This window comes from Macrobrachium nipponense, chromosome 1, assembly GCF_015104395.2.
Source record: "Macrobrachium nipponense isolate FS-2020 chromosome 1, ASM1510439v2, whole genome shotgun sequence".
Classification (NCBI taxonomy): Eukaryota; Metazoa; Arthropoda; class Malacostraca; order Decapoda; family Palaemonidae; genus Macrobrachium; species Macrobrachium nipponense.
The window spans coordinates 120,035,643-120,057,590 of NC_087200.1; the positions used below are offsets into that span (position 1 = coordinate 120,035,643).

Here is a 21,948-nt window from a genome sequence, read left to right on the forward strand (position 1 = left end):
CTCTTTGTTAACGCGAACGGGGCGAAAAAAAGAGATTCTCGATGCTCTTTGCGATATGAGAGAGTCGTGGAATTGGCCTAAGTGATTAAAATAAATCATTTCATCATTCCTTGTAAGCGACCCCTTTTCCGATTAAACAAAATGGTAACGATATCAGGAAACGAATCTTGCCGTTACCGAGCCTGCTGTCCGAGAGGCTACTGGACTCTTAAGTTAATAACTCGCTCAAAATGAGAAAATATCTTGGATGGTGCTTCTGGCACAATTTGCGCCAGGCTGGCGCTTCCTTCTAGTTCTTTTTAGGTTATGTGCCATAACATCTATGCCTTTATGGTGCCCGACATCCTTCACATGTTAATTCCGTTCTTATGAAAAAAACTGGATATACGTAGTATAGTCCATTCAGGGAAACAACTTCTGCCACTAAGAGAATGTCCCATCCGACTCACCCAACTTCTCTTGAGCAATATCCGAATTTAAAAAAGGGTGTGTGCGTTTCTCGAAAGGATGAGAGAATTATATATATCGCGCGCTGCCGTATTAGAATCCTTTATATACTGTCACATTGTGGGTAAACAGCATAATCTAGGAAAACCTTTGTAAGGATACTAGGTCTGTAGTTAACCTCGGTATGTGCAGTAGACTTGACCATACCGTAGTCTTAAAGTGAATTCTCTACTACATTCATCTTCTCACTAAGCATGTACTCTAATAAGCCATGCTTTCGTAAGCATGAGAGCATTATACAATATAGAGTTTCGCTGCGTTAGAATCCTTTAAAAAATGTTACCTACGTAAACAGCATTGAAATGTAATATCTTTCTTATTGAAAGCTTCTTAGCAAAAGGCAGACAATATTTTATTTATGGTTTGCTTAACTATCCCCTCAATCCGAGGCTAAAACCACGATTGTAGGGGAGAGACACAGTTATTCATTCCATCCCGCAGGAGAGAGACATGTTACCGCCCACGTCATGACGACACCTACATGACTACTGCGTTCAATGCGTTGGTGTCTAAGCGATAGCAGTCTCGTTAGCCGACTGGCCTTACTCTTCCAGAGTTGCCAGCTACTCCATTTAATAAAGGAATCTTATAACATTATTATCGAACTTCAGGAAGTTCTTATAATGCATATCTAAGCAAAACAAGACTTCGATAAATCCAGAAGCTAAGTAGGTGTTGTCTTAACAATCCCTTTAAGCGTAGTCCTTCCTAGGAAATTCCTGGAAGGATACTGGTAATTGAGTTGCTCAGCAAAAGAAGTAACTACGGTATGTGCTTATGATTTGCCGTATCGTATTCTCATACAGCGAATACTCTACTACCTTCTTTCCCTGCCGAGGCAGATAGAGAAAGGATATTCTGGCGCCTGGATCCTTGCACCTAGCGCCTGGAATGTTCCGCACGCTAGAAAGGAGACTCGCTCCTGGAACGTTCCGCTTGCGTGGAAGGTCCCCGTGCGCCCTGACAGTTCCGAGCGCCTACTAGACCCCTTTTAGAAAGAGCCTCTTGCCCGGAACGTTCAATGGAAGGATCGTTCTGATTGCCACTCTACTGTAAGGCTCCTTGCTCTAGCCGTCTGTTTTTCTGGCGCAATTTGCGCCAGGCTGGCGCTTCGTCTCTTTGAAGGCGCCTTGCGCCAAGAAAAATTTTCTAGAACGCGGCTCGCGCTAGTCTGTTAGCTGGAACGCGCCTCGCTGCTGGCTATAGGAACGTACCTCACGCTAGCTTGCTGGAACGCGGCTTCCTGGCTGGCAGCGGCTGGCTCTTGCTCAGTGTTCTCTTAGTTTTCAGAGAACGCGCTAGATCACTCCAAACATACATTCTTCGTCTTTTCGGATGTAAGATGAAGAGACGCACTTTTTTAAGGATGCCTTATCAATGGCTATTCCTTGGCAGTCTGGGACGTTCTACAGAACCTGCCGAGGGGACGCCTGACCGGTGTGAGGGGTTCTCCCTAACCTTCCTGCGGCTGTCGACTTTCCTCCTCCACTGGGTCTGGGAGTTTGGAAGAGGTCTAGGCCTGGAAGCGCTACGGAGCCGATCAGACGCACCCTCCACTGCACTGGGAACACTATATTCACTTCTTACCTTTTTAGAGCTCGCCTTTTGAGCTCCATCCATTTATCTTCAAAATTTGCACATATGAATTTGTAGATTCTGTGGAGTAAGAAGGTGATGAGGATGCAACAAAAAAAACTACTAGAATTGTCAATACTCTAACTGCTCGTTAGTTACGAGAGCTCTTAAAGCTTCTAAAGGAAGCGTATCTAGTTATATGCTTTCTGACTTCCTAAAGTAGGAAAGTTAGATCTTATATTTCCTTCATCAAGTTCTAACACCCTTATACACGTATTAGTGAAGAAAAAAAAAAAATCAATATTTTCCCTTGTTATTGCAAAAAAAAAATATAAAGTGTCTACCGAAAAAATTTCGGTAGTTTCACGTAATATATTCTTCGAAATTTCGAAGCCAAATTCATTAAAAAGTTAATAAAAGCGTATGCCAAACCAAGACCCAGTACTTCCCTGCAAAAGACAGCCCAGAAGGTCGATGGCGATGAAAAAACGAAAATCAAGTCAGGAGGTAGCAACAACGTATGTTGCACTACCGCGACAGAGAAAATCTGGTTCGGAGAGGAGGCTTCAACCTTCCGGACTCACCAGTGTAGCTTACACACTCCCCCTGAAACCCCCCCAAGAGGCCGGCGCGAGCGCTAAAAACCACGCCCCCTTGTTGGGCGGTGCTATCAGAGACGAGCGGGGTTGACTCGGCAAAGTAGTCACATTTTTTGAAGTTGACTTCGGCACAGAAGGTTCTCTTTTCCCTCCCGCTCTGCCCACTGCTAAAATATGAAGAGGCAAATTCTTTCCTACGTGGATGTCATCGGCTGAGTGACGATTCCAGCGAAGAGGAGAATGTAGACCGTAACAAAAAACGTCCACAATCGACTGCAGGAAGTGAAATGCCTTCAAATTCTGATACGTGAATATGTTACTCCAACAGAATCAAACTCTCATGAAAATTATTCAGAAAGGGTAAGGTTTTAAATTCTGTTCCTGTTTACAACGAAACCGGCATATGGAAAGCAGCGGAGTTAGACTTATGACGTCACAAATGCAAATGGCGGCCCACATACGTAAGTTTGTTATTGTTTTGAATGGTTGGAGCAGCCAGTTCCGAACGTAGCGTAACTGCGTAAGTAGCGTAAGCAAAGCATGTGCATGATCTTTACTACATGAAAGATAACTGGTAGAAACAAAACCAACTAAATGCTCCCCAATTTATATAGAACAAGCTTAAATAAAATAGGATACAATACAAATTGCTTGCTTGACACATCAAAACCACGTAGCTTAATAGGTAGTAGGCTAGGCCACAGGTAAGTTAGGCTGTTCGAGTTCACGTTTCTCATTTTAAACCTATCGATGCTAGCCTAGGCCCTGGGGGGCGATCTGCAAAGGGTTACATAGGAAGCAAGGTCTAGGATTATGTTAATAATAACCAGATACATTCCTTACATAGTCACTAATAAGGCCCTGAATTAACCTAAGAGGGCTATTTGAGTCGTGAACCCCTTTGCTTGACTTCAGCCTTCTAGGTCCGCTGCTGTCCATATTTACGATACCTGTTGAATAAAACACTTTAATTAAAGGTTGGTAAATAAATCACTGATATAAAAACATTCAACTTTCCGGCAGAAGTGGTTCACCTGCTAAGAAGAATGAGGCTCCCCCTCCTACTAAACGCTCGAGACGATCACCTGAATTACCTGAAAGTGCAAATTTAGACCTCTTTTCCTTTTATAATAATGAAGATGAAAGTGATTATGAAGATTTCAACCTTCTTACCTTCCATAAACCCATTCCTTCATATATTTCCACCAATTTCAAAGCTGAACCATCTTTTCATAGAAGAAGGGAAATTCAATTGAATAACTCACTAGTAGCATTAACTTTCAGTGAAGGCCATAGTGATAACATTGATAAATTCTTTGTAAGTAGTCAAAATAAGGAGTTTTCAGACTTTTTTAAATTAATAAATACTCCAAAGTTGAATTTCTGGCCTGAAGGTAAGATATTTGATGACACCCACAAGAGGAAATTTTTCTATGACATAGAAAATATTAAGAATAGTATTTCTGCCTTTCAAGGGCATGCAGCACTGGCACACATAGTGTACCCCTCCAAAGTAAATGACATTGAGTTCTTGTCCAAGATTATTATTGGTCCCCTAAGGAAGAGCATAGACCTTATACAAAATTTGATAAGGAATTTCAGAAGTAGAGCACTTCCTAGATACCTCAAGGAAGAGATAAGAGATCTTATAATCAAAGCAGACATTAAAGGAAGTTTTGGGAATTTAAACTGAAAGGGGGGACCAAAAAACAGCCATTGCTGCCTGCTTTCGTAAGGGTTCCCCCTCCTCAGAGGAGGGGCAGCAAACTCAGGGTAGGAAATTCAACTTTGGGGGCAGATTTCAGGGAAGAAGGTTCAGTTTCCTCAAAGGTAACCCTAGCTTTAGATTCAAGTCTCAGCCGCTTAGTAGAGGTAATAGGCGAGGTGGGTACAGGGGGGGGAGGTCCCAAAATGGACAAGCGAATAGTTCAGGAGCCAGAGAAAAGAAAATAAAAATAAAAATAAAAATAAAAATAAAAATAAATCATTCTCTATCCTAGAAATTGAGCCTTGCTCCACACCAGGTCAAAGAGAGGTTTTTTCAGCACTAGTTTCTTATGCACCAGAGCACAATAAGCTTCACTCAGCGCCAGACCAAGATGTTTTTGCTCAGCACCAGAACATGAGTTTTTTCTCGGCACCAGTTGATAACGAGTTCACTCGCACCAGTTTGATAATGAGCTTTGCTCCGCACCAGTTTAATAATGAGCTTTGCTCCGTACCAATTAATATGAGCTTTGCTCCGCACCAGTTAATAATGAGCTTTGCTCTGCACCAGATTCACCCCATGACATTGGGCCTAATGCTATAAATAAGGATAGAAGTCAACCGAGACCTTGCCTTTGGACTCAAACCCAAAATGAATAACTACTCTCAGAGCCCCACCGCGAGTAGGATAGGTAAGTCATTACTAATGAACATTGATATTTGGAGAAAGCTTCCTAATGCCTCTTTTGCTTGTAGAATTATCAATGAAGGGGTGAGAATTCCATTTAATAATAAACTAGCCCAGAGATCATTAAAAGGGTAGGTAAAAAGATAGATTTTTTTATTCAACTAACAAGCGGGAAATATTGGAAAGAGAAATGTGACAGACTGCTAAAACTAGGAGTCATAGAGCAGATCCCCAGAACTTCCTTTTACTTTTCCAACCACATATTTTATAAATTAAAACCAGATGGAACAGTAAGACTAATCTTTGATATGAAGGTGCTTAACACCATGATAAGAAAACCTTCCTTACCATGCTTAAGGCCAATACAATATTTCCCTATCTACATCTAAACTCTTGGCCTGCAAACTAGATTTAAAAGATGCTTATTGGCACATTCCATTACATACAAGTAGTCAGAAATTTCTAACCTTCAAGCTAGGTAAAAGGAAGTTCAAATGGACTGTGGTACCCTTTGGACTAAAGACAGCTCCTTATATATTTTCAAAGATAATGTACACGGTGATCAAGTATATTAGAACTACATACAACATCTTAATATTCAACTATCTTGATGACATTCTCATATTAGCAAAAGATTAGGTTAAAATGTAAAAATCACATTCAGTTAGTCATTAGGATATTGTCAGACTTAGGATGGAATATCTCTTTTAAAAAATCTACAATTGAACCGGCTCAAAGAATTGAATTTTTAGGAGTGCGTTACAATATGATTAAGAAAACTATGAATCCCATTCAGAAAAACGATAGAGAAGTGTATCAAATTGGCCAAAGCTTTCTCCAACTCTGTTAAATCTGACCTTCACTCCTATCAGATGTTAATTGGAGCCTTAAATTTCAGTGCTTCCTATACAAGCTGGGGAAGATTCCATCTTAAAAATATCTTTTCCAACCAAAGATTACCACAGTTATTATTTTTTAAAATTTCCAGGGGTACCAAAATCATTCCACACTCCTTCAAAAAAAAATACCTAAAGCCATGGGGAACTGAGACAAATGTACAGAGAGGTTAACATTCCAAAACCACAAATAGATGCAGAACTTTTCACAGATGCTTCCAACCAGGGTTGGGGAGGAGCATTATTAGTAATAGCGGTAAATACTCTCAATAAATGGAACTTGGACACTGAAGATCCTCCCTTCACATTAATGTAAGAGAGTTATTAGCGTGCTTCTATTCTATGGAACACTTCACTACAAGGTTATACAAACAAAGTAGTCTTAATTCATGTAGATTCAAAGGTTACAAATTGTTGGCTAAGGAAGCAGGGTAGTATCAGAAACAAGGTAGCTCATGAACTTGTCAGGAAAAATACTAAGTAACATGAAGGATCATAACATACAGATAAATTCCAGATGGATCAGGGGAGTAAGTAACACCATTGCAGACTCACTTTCCAGAGACCTGGGTTCAATCCACACAGAAACTTGCCTCAGTGGACAGTCTATTCTCCTTAATCTGCACCGACTTCAATTTCAACCCGGAAATAGATCTGTTCTCAAATGGGCTCAATACTAAGTGCAAAAAGTTTTGTTCATCTCTTCCAAACCAAAAAAGCCATCAGCAATAATGCACTTACGATTAGCTGGAAGGGACCAACACCTCTCTATGCCTTTCCACCAGGATTCTTACTACACAAAGTAGCTTTTAAAATCTATAAAGAATGCAATAATAACATGCTTTCTGTACCATATCGCAGGGGACAGAACCATGGATTCCATTAGTGAGGTCAGTTTCGAAGCAGCACAAACTATATACTGTGAAGATAGAAGACTACCAGATAGTTCTCAAGGACTGTATCTCACCCTCAGCAAAGCTCCAATCAACTTTGATCGCCTTCAAAATTTAAAGGACCAGCTCCCAAATGTCTTTCTCCTGAGGTTTGCACCAAAAATTGCTATCAGCCCTTGAGGGACAGCTCCATGCACAAGTATGAAAACCTGTATAATATTTTTAAAAGTTTCATTCATAAGGAGTATGGAAGCGACAACAAATCCCCCTGTTAGCAATTATTTTATTTTTCAATCACCTTATAGACAAGGGACTGGCTTACAATACCCTGAAGAGCTACAGAGCAGCTTTAGGTCCTATATTGTCAGGATATTTCCCAGGTTACTGTCTTGCAGAAGACAAATATGTCAAAGCAATGATATCGGGGTGAATAGAAGGAAAGCCGAGCAACACTCACCAGTTCCCTGGCTGGGATCTAGACAAAGTAATTTCGTTTCTCAACACCCACAAGAGGGGATAACTCTACCTTACTACTGACACAGAAAACCTTATTTCTAGTAGCCTTAGCTTGCCCTTTAAGAGCAAATCAATTTAACAATCTCTGCATTTCCAGGAGCACCTTCACCCCAGAACACATTGTCCTACGGAACCACCCTTCCTTCATGGCCAAAAACCAAAAGAACAACTACACACCAATAGAGATCAGCTTTAGAAAGCTTCCTAACAGACCAAAAATATGTCCAGTCAGACAATTGAACTTCTATTTGGAATACACAAACAAAGTCTGTAGGGAAAGAAACATAGACAGAAACACATATGGCTAGATGAACACTTCAAGATAATGTCTTTCAAAAAATGAGACAACTTTTTAGGGAGTGCATTTTCAGAGCCGACCCAAATGCAACTAACAGTCAACTAATTTCCACTCTATAAGGGGTCAAGCTTCATCAAGACTGCTATACAATGGTATATCTTTACAAGAAATCATGTCCAGAATGAATTGGAGAAGCGACTCTGTCTTCAGCTCTTTACTATGTCTCCCTCGGCTTACAGGGTGCTTTCGATGCTGTGGTCGCTGGACTTCATCTTCCAAGCCCTGGAAGAAGCATCGGCCTAGCTACCACTGGTGAGTCCGGAAGGTTGAAGCCTCCCTCTCCAGAACTGTAAGTTTACTTGTGAACGAAGGTTCTGGAGTGGGAGGTGAGACCTTCCGGACTCAAGGTCTGGGTCACCCTCCAACCCTTCCCCCGGGAGCCGAGGAGACCATGTAACTAGGAGAGGATATTCTAACAAACTTCATAATCCAACAGAGTAGGTTATATATACAAGAATACATACATACAATCACTATTATTCCAGAGAAAACAAACTAACTGCAATCTTTCATTATTTATTTCAACCGAAACAGCACAAGAAGATTGACCTTACTAGTAAAAGACCTTTGTGTTCAACAAATTTGCACCTTCACAGTAATTTCTTCATAACTTGAACAGCCTAAGGTAAGCTCAACCACTTCTGTGTTAGTTTTTGTGCTTTAACAACTCAAAAAATGTGACTACTTTGCAGATTTCAACCCCTGCCGTTCTATGATAGCACCGCCCAAGGGGGCGTGGTTTAGCGCTCGCGCCGCCTCTTGGGGGGGGTTTCAGGGGGAGTGTGTAAGCTACCACTGGTGAGTCCGGAAGGTCTCACCTCCCACTCCAGAACCTTCGTTCACAAGTAAACTTACAGTTCTAGAACGGTAATCGTTCCTATCCTGCCACCCAGCGGCAGGGGCGGTAGATCACCTGACCTACCTGCAGCGTGTGCCGCGAAATTCGAATTTCTGTCGGGGGACGACGGGAGTCTATAGCTAAGTATATGTCTGCTGGGTAAGTTCCATGTACAAAAATCATACGATGTTAGTGAATTAAGTGAAGTTTTTAAAGAAGGAACGACTCAAGATATGAAAAAACTTACAAAAACTGTGGGGAAAACTAAGAAAAGTTATAACAAGTGAGCTTGAAGAAGAAAAGATTTATTGGGAAGCCTAATGCAGATGCTTCATTTGGGAATATAGGTGGCCATACTCAATTGAGTTATATGATATCCTTGATAGAAGGTAAGAGGGGAAGTCCCAATAATGGTGGAAGTCCAGAAAATCCAAGAGAGTAGACAAAATCTACCATTGAAGCAGAAGCTGAGTGGGGGAGGCCCATAGGATTGATATTATTTTCAAACATTTGTGGGAAGAAATAGTATGAAGGAGTAAATTGGTTAATACTGATAGTAAAACTGCAATAAATTAAGTACGGGGATTTGTAGTAAGAGATTAAATATAGATATTGCAGCAATAAGAGAAACAATAGAATCTGAGGAAAGAAAGAAGGTGAGTTGGATAAAAGGAACAGATCAAATAGCTGATATATTACTAAAACAGGAGTTTCAGGGGAAAACATTAGAAATTATGTAGAGGGTAAAGAATTGGAGAATAAAGAAGATTAGAGGGGATTGTGATAGGAAGAGGTTGGAGGGGAGGGAGAAATTGGTAAGTGTGATTTTATATATCAGTTTAGTCAGTATCATTTTATTCTTATTTTCTGCATTGGTAAAATGTGGGCATTATCTAATGTATAAAAATATATGTTTAATTCTATAAGTTGTCTTAAGATTGTATTGAAGCTGGGTTGTGTTGTGTTGCTATCTTACAGGAAAGTTACATCATAGAGCACAAGACGGCGGCAGTGTGGGGGGGCAAATGCAAACAGAAAGAGATGAATTGGGAGGCCCATGGTTGTTCTGGTGGTATCTATGAGAGCTCTCCATAATGTGTAAATTTGTGGGTTGTAAGTCTGGCTGCACTGTTAGTTGAAGTCTTAAGCTGGATTATACAGGGCTGAGGAACGTGAACAGGTGGGTCGATTACATGATTGTTGCATATAGCAAAGATCAGGCTAGAAAAATATTCACAAGCTGCCGTAAAAGTGGAACTTATAGCTACATAATTACTTGATAAGCTACTTATATAAAAAATTCTAGGCAATACACAATGCTACAGCAATCATGGGATAGAATGTGATATTTTTCCCAGGAGGATACAGAAAGGAACAAGAAATAAACAGCTTTGCAAAGGTATCTGTACAAAAGGAGTTTACATAGACATAAAAAAAGGCACAGGAGCTAAGAAGTAAGTCTATCCTAGGAAAAAGGTGTTTTCTGTAACTAGCCATAACTACTTTATGTTTTATTTTCTGATGGAAGTTCATGGCTTGTACTCTTTGTCTAAGCTGGCACTAAAGACACTTGCAAAAGAACAGAATTTGTTTGGTTATTAACCAAAATTTTAAAACTTGGATACTTTTCTTCGAATTCCATTTCCTTTCAAAACTCAGTGAGTTGCTTAATTCAGTATCTTTACTTATTAAAATAAAAATTTCAAAACAAAGATGGACAACATATTGTGTGGCAGAATACTGATTTCAAGTGAGCTTCAACTACACTACTTCAACAAAGGAGAAACTGAGAGTAAACAGACATGAGAAGAGAGTATTAACTGCTTTTCACAGACACAAAACATCTTATTAATTGCAGTCAATTATGGTGCTGCAGCAAGGGAGAGAACAGAATATACTTACAAAATTATCTTTTCTTTCAACAATTCCGAAGCTAACTGGGAAACACTTTCAGAGTAAAAAGCAAGTAAAGCAACTGACATCCATCGACAATCTTCAACAACCCGCCTTCCTGATGTCAATTCAAGATCAAGTAATCTGTCAGTTAGATTCAACAGAGACTCCACTTGTTCCTGCAAGGTAGTCCAATGAATAGGAGGTCTGTCTTCTGAAGAAATAGGATTTCTTGCATTTAGCAAGTCAAATGTTCTGAAAACAGTAAATTCTCTTCATAAACAGACTTCAATAAAAGAAAGCCAAAAGACTTTTAAGGACATAAGTGAATTATGAAAATTTTTATGATAAAATTATTTGGAGGATACTTACTTACTGTTTAAAGTTAGCTTGTATCTTTGCACCATTTGGTGCAATCAACATCTAAAATAGAAAAACAAATAATGCTTGACTAACCCACTAGGACTCTCTGTAATCAACCTGTTTCCCACCAGGTGGTATAGGAATGTTTACGTTTTTGACAGAATTCTTCCTCATCACGCACTAAGATGTGGGGAGGTGGGAAGGTTTCCACTTTAATAACAGTTGGTAAGTATCCAAAAAATTCATTTTATCATAATTTTCATATTGGAATGAATCTTATCTACTGTTAAAGTTCGCTGACTATCACATTGAATGAGAGTAGAAGCTTCTTCTAACATTCTTGCCTGTTGTGTGATCCTTACTGGTAAGTACTGTTGCCAGACATTGAACCCTGTTAGAGGATCCTTACAGGGAAAAGGTCTCTATCTCACAGAGTACTAGTGACTCCTGTGCCCGAGTCAAAAGCCCAAAACTGACAGTCCAAAACAGACAAAACTTACAAGTGTTCAAAGCTTCCATATTTTATCTTCCCTTCTGTAACCAAACTGAAGATGTAACTTCGTCATTGCACCTTCAATTTCCCTCAGATTCTTTCCCCTCCAACCCTCCAGTAATAATTCTTCCACATTCCTCTTCCTCCTCAAAATTGGTATTCTTAAGTGACCCTGTTTGTCTTTCTCTTCACTTCCCTTTCCCCTAATACTTCTATTATAATGCAATTTTCTTTCAAATTTATGGTTATACCCATTTTACTCATGGTTTTCTTACCTATTAATCACGGTACAACACCCTGCAACATTTGTCTTTAAATAAAACTTTGTTCTTCAATGTCACTGGTTTTTCCATTACATATTCCTTTTGGCTCACCAAAATTAAATACTTTATTAGACCCTGTCTTGCTAGTCACAATTCCACACAAACTGTCGATTTACGTGTCTAAAATTGCATCAACCTCTTCCCAATCTTATTCCTCTATTTTGCTAACTTCTACATAAACTTTTTCTTCTTTTTGCCCATTCCTGATTTCTGCTTATTTTCTTCTCCTTGTCTAGCTACTGTATTCATCTTATTTTGAAAATTCTGAGGACAATCACTAGCCAAATGCCATTCCGATTTGCATATTGCACATAATGTTACTTCCTTTCATTTATATGATTTCTTTTACCCATACCTCAGTTCCATTTTCCCCAATATCTCTGGTTTTTACTCTCTCTCCAAGAATCTGCGTTGCCTTATGACCCCCACCATCCCCCTTCCTCTTTAGTCCCTAATACCTCAAATTTTCTTTTCATTATTTGTGACATTGCTTTATATTCCAACTTTGCTTGACCACAAGCTGCTAATACCATTTGTTTTTTTATTTTCTGTGAGATTTGCTTGTTCTAATACGTACATGAAAATCCTTAGCTTCTCCTTCAAGCATGCTTTTCCCATTGCTCTGTTACTCTCTGACTCTACCTTTTCATACCTAATTAGAAAATCTCTAATCTTTTTACTCGAATTTTTCTCTTCCTATTTTAAAATATTTCTTCATTTCTCTGTAATTCTCTGTTGGCGTTTCTTTTGATAAAATTCATCTAGTTTGGATAGGATTATCTTTGAACACTCTTTACCCTTAAGTTCATCTATATTCCCTACTACTTCAAAGGCTTTCCTTTTTAAGCTCATTCTTATCTCTATCCCCAGATATTTCACTTCTCCACACACCACAAGCCAATCTTCGACGTGTCCTCTCCATCCTTTATACTTGCCCTGTATCCCGCTAAATTTTGGACAATCCCTTCTCTATCTTATCTCCCATCGTTCACTGACCCATCCATCTTTAAGCCACCACGCTTTGCTACCACTTGAATTTTTTCCTGGTTTATTCTTTCCTATATGCAACAATCATACAATCTACTCACTTGTTCACATTCCTTAGCCCCAGTATATCCAGCTTGAGACTATGAACAACAAAACAACCAGACTTTCAACCCACAAATATCGAAAGAGGAGAAATCTCTCACAGACAACATCAACCATAAGTCTCCCGGTTGCTTCTACTCTTGTTTGTTTACATTTTTACACCACGCCACCACCATCTATGGCGTCACAACACAACTTCAATACATTCTTAAGACATTTTATAAAATCAAACATATGTTTCTCATACAATGAACAATGCCCACATTTCCCCAATACAAAAATAAAAATAAAACAACACTAACTAAACTGATATATAATCAATGATAAAAGCCAGGAGGCATAACAGAGAGTTCCAGCAATGTCACAGAATGCTGGTGACAAGTACATGCTGGTAGTAAGTACCAAACATCTGGGGGAGATATAACTGTGTAGGAAAAGGTAGATAATCCTTGCATGACATCACCACGGAACATGGACAACAGCCGGGGCCAAGTGCACGATAATTTACAAAGTGATTGCCGAGAAGCAAGAGCCCATTCTATCACAAGGACAGCTTAATCTTAATAAATAAGAAGCAGAAGAGGAAGGGCTGCTAGTACAAATGGAACAGCTGTCAACATCTGATGAGTTCAAGGCAAAAGAGGTGACACTACAAGGAAAGTTAATGATTAACAAGAAAAGAATTGATGAATGGCTGCCAAACTACTGAAGTAAATACAGTATCTATAATCCCTACATAACTTCACCAGTCCACACACATCACTATGATATATGAGTCTTTAAATGCAAGCATGGTTCCCTGTCTACAGAGAAGACCAACAGTTGCAGACACCAAGGCTTTGACACCTTCTCTCTCCTGGTGGAAACCAATCTTCACTCTAATACACAGTCAAATTTCTAACCAATATAAGAAGAATATTTCTTAATTGCCTATAATTTTTCTCCTGAACCACAAAGGAAGCATAAGGCAGATCAGGAGTGAGAGAGGAATTAACCTATTAGGCAACACCAGAAGGAAAAGGAAAGGCTGAGTAGGCTTATGGCCTGCCTTAATGATTTTATCTACATAATCTATCAGCCTCTCATGCCTTCTGATACTTCAGAAAATTATTCATCCTCTCATCAGATCACTCCTTATCTTCTCTACAATGAGAAGAAAACCATAATCTTTCCTAAACATCTAAACTACCATGTGGCCATCATGAACAAGTGAAACACTCAGTTTACACAAACTTGTTCCTAATGTTTTCATCTCTGCTTTCTGTAGATGGCATAGTACAAAAATAGATAACAAACACAATACCATAGAGGAGAAAATCAGCCAGAAATATTCAAAATTATTACCGAACCCAATTCACACTGTACAAAGACACAGCCTGAAGAATTCCAACAAGAACGTAAACATTCCAACACCACCTGGTGGAAACACAAGCTAGGTGCTAAGTGAGTTAGGGACTCAGAAGCTGGCAGACACTCAAGAGTATGATTTGCAGCCAGAGAGCTGGGTGCCAGGTTAGCTTGGCGTTTGGAAGCTGGCGGATACTTGGAGCATGAACTGGCAGCAAGCTGTGGCTGGTGAATGAGGAGCTGAATGCAGGCAAGTTGGGAACTCAGGAGCTGGCTGACACTAGCTAGGTGTCAGGTACGTAGGAAATTGAGATGTCAAGTGCTCCTGGAAGTCAAGGAAGACCATAACAATCTAAAGGAGAAAGAAGGATCCAGGTCTTGGATGGGACCTTGAACTTTCCTGATCAGAGATTGTGCTTCTGCTAGATCCAAAACCCTCTCTGATCATGCAGAGTAAGTCACCAAGGTATTGGGAGACTTGGAAAGGTGGTTCTTTCCTTGAAAGGTATGGGGTAGCCTCTTTGAAGAACCTGCACCACCCAAGGTTCTGGCCCCCTTCGACTCCATTCCTTCCAAAATAGGTGCAGTCTGGCCCCAACAGGAGTGCAGAGGATTGGAGACTCACTTGGAGGAAGTCTTGGTGGAAGACTTCTTAAAGAATTTCAAAGAGGGCCGAAGGTTGGAATGGGGTCTCTCTTTAAGATATGACTTTCCTCCTCAAAAGGGCTGTTGCCGAGGTGAAAAACCTTGGCAGGAGCAACAGAAGTTGTCTGTGGACACTTTGTTGACTGAGCTATCAAGTCATGTGTCAATTTCTTCTGAATGGCAGACAGAACCTCCTTCATAGTGTCTTGAGGGAACAAATGCAACTCATAGAGGGGTGAAAACAAGAGGTCTGACTTCTGAGTAACTATCATCCCTTAAGTATCAAAAGAACATCAAAGCTCTCGCTTTTTGGGTGTGGCACCTCAGATGGCACCAAGTGCCTGGATGGAGACTGGTGCTTGACAAAAAAAAAACGCCTGATACGAGAGAAGGTCCAAGCACCTAGGCACCAACATCTGGCACCCATCAGGAGAATTGGTAATATCCTAATGAGCAGTAGGACAAAAAGTATGTACTTGAGAAGGCTCAAATACACAGATGCAGGAGCTGAGTCCTGATCCACTCCCTCTTCGTCAGACAACAAGGTGGTATCTCCACCTTTTTAAGAAAAACCCATTAGATTGTGAAGGTGATTAAGTGGAGCTCAAGATAAATCCTCCAAACCAGACATCTTAGGAGAATACACAGTTGCTACCAAATGCTCTACCCCCGGTGCTGAGTGACTCACTTTAGGTGGCGAGTGACTGACAGAATGGGGGAGGAGAGTACAGGTGAAGCTAGCAAATCAGCGCACTTGGTGGTGAACGCCTGGGAGAAGAGTGGTGATCTGAGGGGCCAGATAGCAACCTCCTCCACCACACATACAGTAAGACACCTTACCAGTGGCTGTCTGTTGATACCTGGGATGCAACAAATTCCACTTAGGGGGCTGACTACCCGTATGCAAAGCCCCTGATCTCCCTTGGATCTCTGTTATTTCTTCTTCCAAGTGTGGGGGAGCAGGACAGCGACCTTTGTCTAGGAGCATCGAGGGATGAGTAGCCACTGCCTCCACAAGATAGGAGGGCTAGTAGAAGGAGAAAATTGGAGCCAGGTGTGGAAGACAGCAGGCAAGAGGCAGGAGGTGGGCACCTCACTGATTTATTGGTAATCTCAGTTACTGATTACTTTCATGAAAATAATCAGTTACTAACTACTTTATATATCTTTACAGGAAATTCTGGCATCTAGGCATAGAAACATGCATAAAATGTTTGGATAACATTAGCATGAAAATAATCAGTTACTAACTACTATCTCTTTTACAGGAAATTCTGGCATCTAGGCATAGAAACATGCATAAAATGTTTGGATAACATTAGCATTGCATATATTCAGACATGTATGTATTTTAAGATAACATAAATGTACATGCACCTTCTAAAATAAAAGATAAACTTATATAAAAAAGAAGTTTTTGCATAAAAGTATCAAAGCAAATCAGGCTATAATATTGTAGAACAATGTGCTTTTATTCTCTAATTAGTGATTTTATTCTCTAATTATTGATAAAAGAATAAAACAAATATAATTTACAAATAACCAATTACTCAAAAGAAATCATTACTAGAACTTTATTTGGAATTCAAAGTGTAATCGAATCCAGTAACCGACTACGCGCCCCACTAGTGGACTCGAGTGGCCTGCACTCGTCTCCAAGCAAGCTGGAGGCTAGGAGTTAAGATGTGGAACATTCACGATAGTGTGACACCAGGAAAATACCACCATACGCCAAGGCCAGGTGAGCCTTCTCTATAATGTTCATAAGTACTGCTGAAGGAAATCTGGTAGTTGATACTTGCCTGGTGAGAACATATTCACCTAAGGCCCCAAGCAGCCACACATTAAACACCATTCTCTCCTCACTACGTTTCAACCCACAACACTTTTCAGTTCTCTGCTAAAGAAAGTGATGAGTATCCAAGGCACGGTGAACAAAAAATATTTTGACATAATTGAAAACATTCATTCACGAATTACTTTAAGGTAATTATATTTACCATGAATTACTCTTAAGGTAACTATTAACTGGTGACTTGCACATAGTCTAAGCCCAATAAGCAAATCATAAATGCAAAAGTTTTGGCTTAAAGGGATGGTGCAACATTCGAGAAATACTTTAAAGTAATTATTTATCGGTGGCTTGCAAATAGCCTTTGGCCGGTAAACAAATCCTAAAAGAAAATGTTTGGCCTAAAGGAATGATGTAACATAAAAAATACTTTGAGGCAATTATTAACCAACGACTTGCAAGTAGCGCAAGCCCAGTAAATAAAAAATATGCAAAAGTTTTGGCATAAACGGATGGTCTCACATCTGAGAATTATTTTTAAGACAAAACTATTTCCAGTGACTGCAAGTAGCTGGCTTGATGATAATCTGAATTAAAGCAATAAGAAATAAACAAAAAACAAGACTCCTCTTGCTCAAAGGCTATGAAATATGCATTCCAGTGGTTGTATAGCACTATCAAAATCCGGTGATAAAACCAGAAAGCAAGAACAAGCTGCTGTATGCACTTGATGTTTAGTCAAATGCAGCAGAAAACAGAATGACGTGATTAGCCCGTCATTCCTAACATACTGCTGTTAGGGGGCGGCACTGTGTACCTACACTGAACAATCGAAGCGCTTCCCGTGAAGTTTGAACTTTGGCTGCTGTATATGGAAGACTAAAGCTATGTAAATACTGGGTAAGTCACTTATACAAAAGTTAAAAGTCAACTTTAAAAATAGGTGAGATTCATTCCAAATAAAAAAAGAATAAAGTAACTTGCAATGTATAAACAACAAAAGAGTAAAATCTAATTAAAACAAAAGACCATGTAGGCAGTATAATAAATATACTAAATAAAATATTAAAATTTAAAATAAAGTTTCATGTTTCATAAGCACAAACTTATTTTACTTCTTGACACCAGGAAAGATTTAGTTCAGACACTTATTTCAAACATGCTAAGTCACCCGAATAGTCACCCAAATAGTTTAGTGTGAAGTCAAACCAATGTGTCCAGGCTACCAATGATGTCAAAATCCTGGTAAAAATGTGCAAAGCTGTCACTAGGCTGACAAAGCACAGAACTGGAATAACATTTTCCAGAGCGAGAGAAAGTACTTAATTAATGATCACAATATGTACTGGGATGTGGAGGTATGCATCCTGGATATCAAAAGGATACCAAGATGTCACCCTTCCTGGTAGACTGCATCACTGCCCCACTATCCACATCTTGAAGGGGGTATGCTGAGGGAATTCTTTCAATAAGCTGAAATCGATGACTGAGGGCCAACCCCTCATCTCCTTAAGAACCAGAAAGATGACTATAAAATCATGGTTATCTGTCTATCACTTCCCTGATTGCCAATAGGTACAATGTGAGGGCATTGTCACCAGAAAGAGGTGCCAGTATAAACAACTGGAATTGTGTTCACTACCCCCATGGGGTTGCTTCCTCTCCAGAATTTATGAAAAAACCCTCAATTGATACAACCTTTCCTTTATAATACAACCTTTCCCTTATAAGACCAACCAAAAATTTTCCTTTCATTTTTTTTTATGAAAACATGTCTTACACTGGCAAATAAACACTGATTATTAAAACACTTTTCATAAGAAAGGTATAAAAAAAACAATTAGACTGTGATGATAACAGAAATCAATGAGGAAGAACCAAAATAAATCAATATAAATAAAGTAGACTTCCCAAACTGCTAAAGCAAAGTTGGGGACACAGACATGCAAATTAGTGGAGATGGATCAAAGGTGCACTTGTATACAAAAAAGACTCAGTTTTCCATTATCTGCTGCTTCTATCTACGTGAGATAAGAATACATGTATGCAAGTGTAATTTAGACTATGATTGGAAGGCTCTATATAGCTACTGGGCTTGTGATGAACGAATGAGGGTTCACAAAATCTTAACAGCACTTTCCTATTACAGCTCTTCAGTTACAAATATGAAGGTATTTTTTTCAAGGAATCAGATTTACTGGAGGGAACCTGCAAATTATCTGTATTTTGTTTTTCTTTGCAAAGAGGACATTGATCATACGACATCAAATAGCACTACACTGAATATAACTCATTTCTTAATAATATTAAATATTCTGAATAAATGATATGTGTAACAGTTGTACAGTATAAGACTTTCTTTAAGAAAAGAGAAAATTTATCATACTAACAGGAATATGCAAACGCATTCTATCAAAAACTTACCGTTTAACATCTGCAATAAAATTTGAAGTATTTCGGTGATTAGCAAAATTCTTAAACTTCAAAGTATCAGCAAGCAGTAAAGCTGCTACAACTGTAGAGTTAAATACTGAGCCACACTTCTTTATTATTTTTACAAGATTATAAAATTTTATGTGATTTTGGCTCCCAGTGGATGAATCTAGCTCCACTATGTTTGAAGGACAAGTCAGCTGTTTTATCAGCTTCCACTTAATTTCCTGTGTTGAGAATAAACAAAATAAAGGTTAATATTTTGAAGATCTGAGAAATAAAAGTTCCAAATATCCTAAGCTTGAGCCCTAAAATGATAATTTCAAAACAAAACTGCTTCAACAGTTATCACTTCTACTTATGAAGTATATGTTTTTTTAAATCATAAACTGAATCCATTGCAGTAGCCTTACACAATCACTTCAACACCATCAACACAAATGTAATATCACACTAACCTGAATGAATGTAAATGATCTTATACATATAGCACAAGTATAAATTTATTGTTATATAACTAAATGAAAATATAAATAAATAATTTCCTACTGGTATGTGAATTTGAAAACAAATCTGGCTACTGAATCAACATGCCTTTCAAAACACAATGCTTATTAACAAAGCAATAAGTATCAAGGATTATTCTATATTCATGAATTACAAATGGTACAGAGTATCATAATCATGTACTTTCTTCCACCACTTCACATCAGTAATGAAACAACTTACCCCATACACAGAACTCTGAAGGGTTCCTTTATCAGCGAGAAGATTTCTTAAAAGAGGAAGAGTATGACCAACAGAAAAGATAAAATGAATTTTTTTTTCTTGATTATGAGGGTGAGGGAAAGTGGTAATTATCTGATTAGATATATCTGGACGAACACTGCAACCAAGAAGCTTTGCCAATTTAACAGAATTTCTGGAGCCACCACACACTAGTGCCCTCACATTCAGACCATATTCCTCCAAAGTACAAATAGCTTCAAGTACAAGATTTTTCAGAAACTCAGAAGACAATCCTTTGCTCAAAAAATATCCAAATGGCAGTTTCCAGTCACTTCCAAGACCAACTGCAGTAAATATTAAGATTTCATTTGCTAATGGGATACCATCTCCATGGCTAGGGTTATGTCCCCTACCTAAGTCAACATGTCCGATCCAATTTTCAAAACTGTCTTCCAAAGAACACTCCTTTTTCACATTTACAAAATCAAACATCACACAGCACAATTTTTCTTGTGGAGTTCTACAAACATGACAGCTTAAAACCGTTAGAGCCTCTTTGGTAAAACCTGGCCAGAAATCTTCCACTTGGAGCCTTGATTTGATAACGGAAGTATTTGGAAGCATAAATATTTCTTTTACAATGTCATATGCTGCTGGAGAATTTAGATATAAGACTGAAGAAAACTTCTTTACTTCCTCATAACATTTTCTATTGAATATAGTCTCCAAATCCTTTTTACTGTTCATTCTTATTAGTCCATAAGGAATATCTCCAAAGGTACTTATCAAATCTTCACCATCAGTAGTAAGTAAGTTTCTTTCTCTCAATGAATTTAAAAGTTCAAGTAGAGAGCTACATCGAAGTCCTGAATTTTCAACTTTTGAGTTTAGCTCTACAATGACTTGTCTTCTTGGAGTAGCAAACTCAAAGTGAATAAAATTATTTGGCAAATGTGTGACTTTGTCTTTTGAGGTTATCTTATGGAGTGAAGCAGAAATTTGATTTACTTGCTCCAAGTCATCCTTCTCTAGGTTCCCTGCTTGTTTCATGTACACTTATATTTTACTTGGGGGCTGAAAAAAGAGGAAATATGTTAAGAAATTAATTATAATAATTATGTAAATAAAAAGTTTGCATAATTTTACAAAATAAATTCTACAATAAACTGCTCAATGCCACTACCCTTTCAGTCAATAATAACATCAGGAGTAGAGACAAGTATTAAACTAACTTATTGCTGAACAAAAGGGACACAGTATATTCTTTGAATTAAAAAATAAAGCAATCGAAACTAATGGGAGAGAGTTGTTTGACCTCATCTATGAAAAACTTGGTAATCATGAAGTTTTAGACAAGGCTGGCCTATTGCCTACCAATTCACATCAACCATGCATCTGATGTCTAGGGCAGTCCCTTAAAACGCTCCTGATTAGCTGTTGATAAGCTAATCACAGGGCTGGAAACTCTTAAGTCTCTCTCGAGAGTTCACATAGGCAGGATGTAAGTGCCAGAGAGGTGGGACATACATCCTGCCTATGTGAATCTCTTAAAAGACAGAGTTTCCAGCCCTGTGATTGGCTTATCAACAGCCAATCAGGAGCGTCATAAGGGACGGGCCTAGACATCAAATGCACGGTTGATGTGAATCTACTATAGCCGATGATATCTTATGCCATATGTAATATAACAACCTTCAATATATATAAATATAATTTATTATATATATATATACATATAGTATTATATATATTATATATAAATATATATATCTATATATATATATATATTATATATATAAATAATATATATATATATCTATGAGAGGAGAGGGGAGAGAGAGAGAGAGCGCAGGAGAGAGAGAGAGAGAGGAGAGAGAGAGAGAGAGAAGGATTACCTTCCTTCAGAAAGGACCGTGGGATCCCCTGTCTGGAGTTGAGTGAGGATCTAATATATCGGATGTACGAGATACTAGGGTGCAATGGTACTAACGACCCGAGAGATAGTAAGAGGGGTGGCGCTTAGGGGAAGAGTAGGAGAGAGAGAGAGCGAGAGAGAGAGATTAAGCAGAGAGAGAGAGAGAGAGAAATTCTAAAATTAATATTGTAGTGTACTAATATGGTCAATTTTTATTTTTTATTTGAAATTGCCTAGAAAAGTTCTAGTCATTCACTCTCTCTTTAAACAAGAACTCTGAAATTCTAAAGTAAATCACAACTGTTTACCAGCTAATTTCATGTATTATGCAAGTGTTTTACCATAAACA

At 38.7% G+C, this 21,948-nt stretch overlaps 1 protein-coding gene across 1 annotated transcript in view; it reads right to left on the reverse strand.

The window, feature by feature from the left end:
- LOC135220049 (uncharacterized) overlaps positions 1 to 20,739 on the reverse strand; it is a 43,877-nt gene extending 23,138 nt beyond the window's left edge. Inside the window, exons 1-3 of the mRNA XM_064257378.1 lie at positions 19,685 to 20,739; positions 18,947 to 19,182; positions 10,480 to 10,725 (exon numbers count right to left, since the gene is read on the reverse strand). Of these exons, the coding sequence (XP_064113448.1) occupies positions 10,480 to 10,725; positions 18,947 to 19,182; positions 19,685 to 20,734 (1,532 nt within the window). The 5' untranslated portion in view covers positions 20,735 to 20,739. The remainder of the gene's footprint in view (positions 1 to 10,479; positions 10,726 to 18,946; positions 19,183 to 19,684) is intronic.
- Positions 20,740 to 21,948: the final 1,209 nt, after the last annotated feature.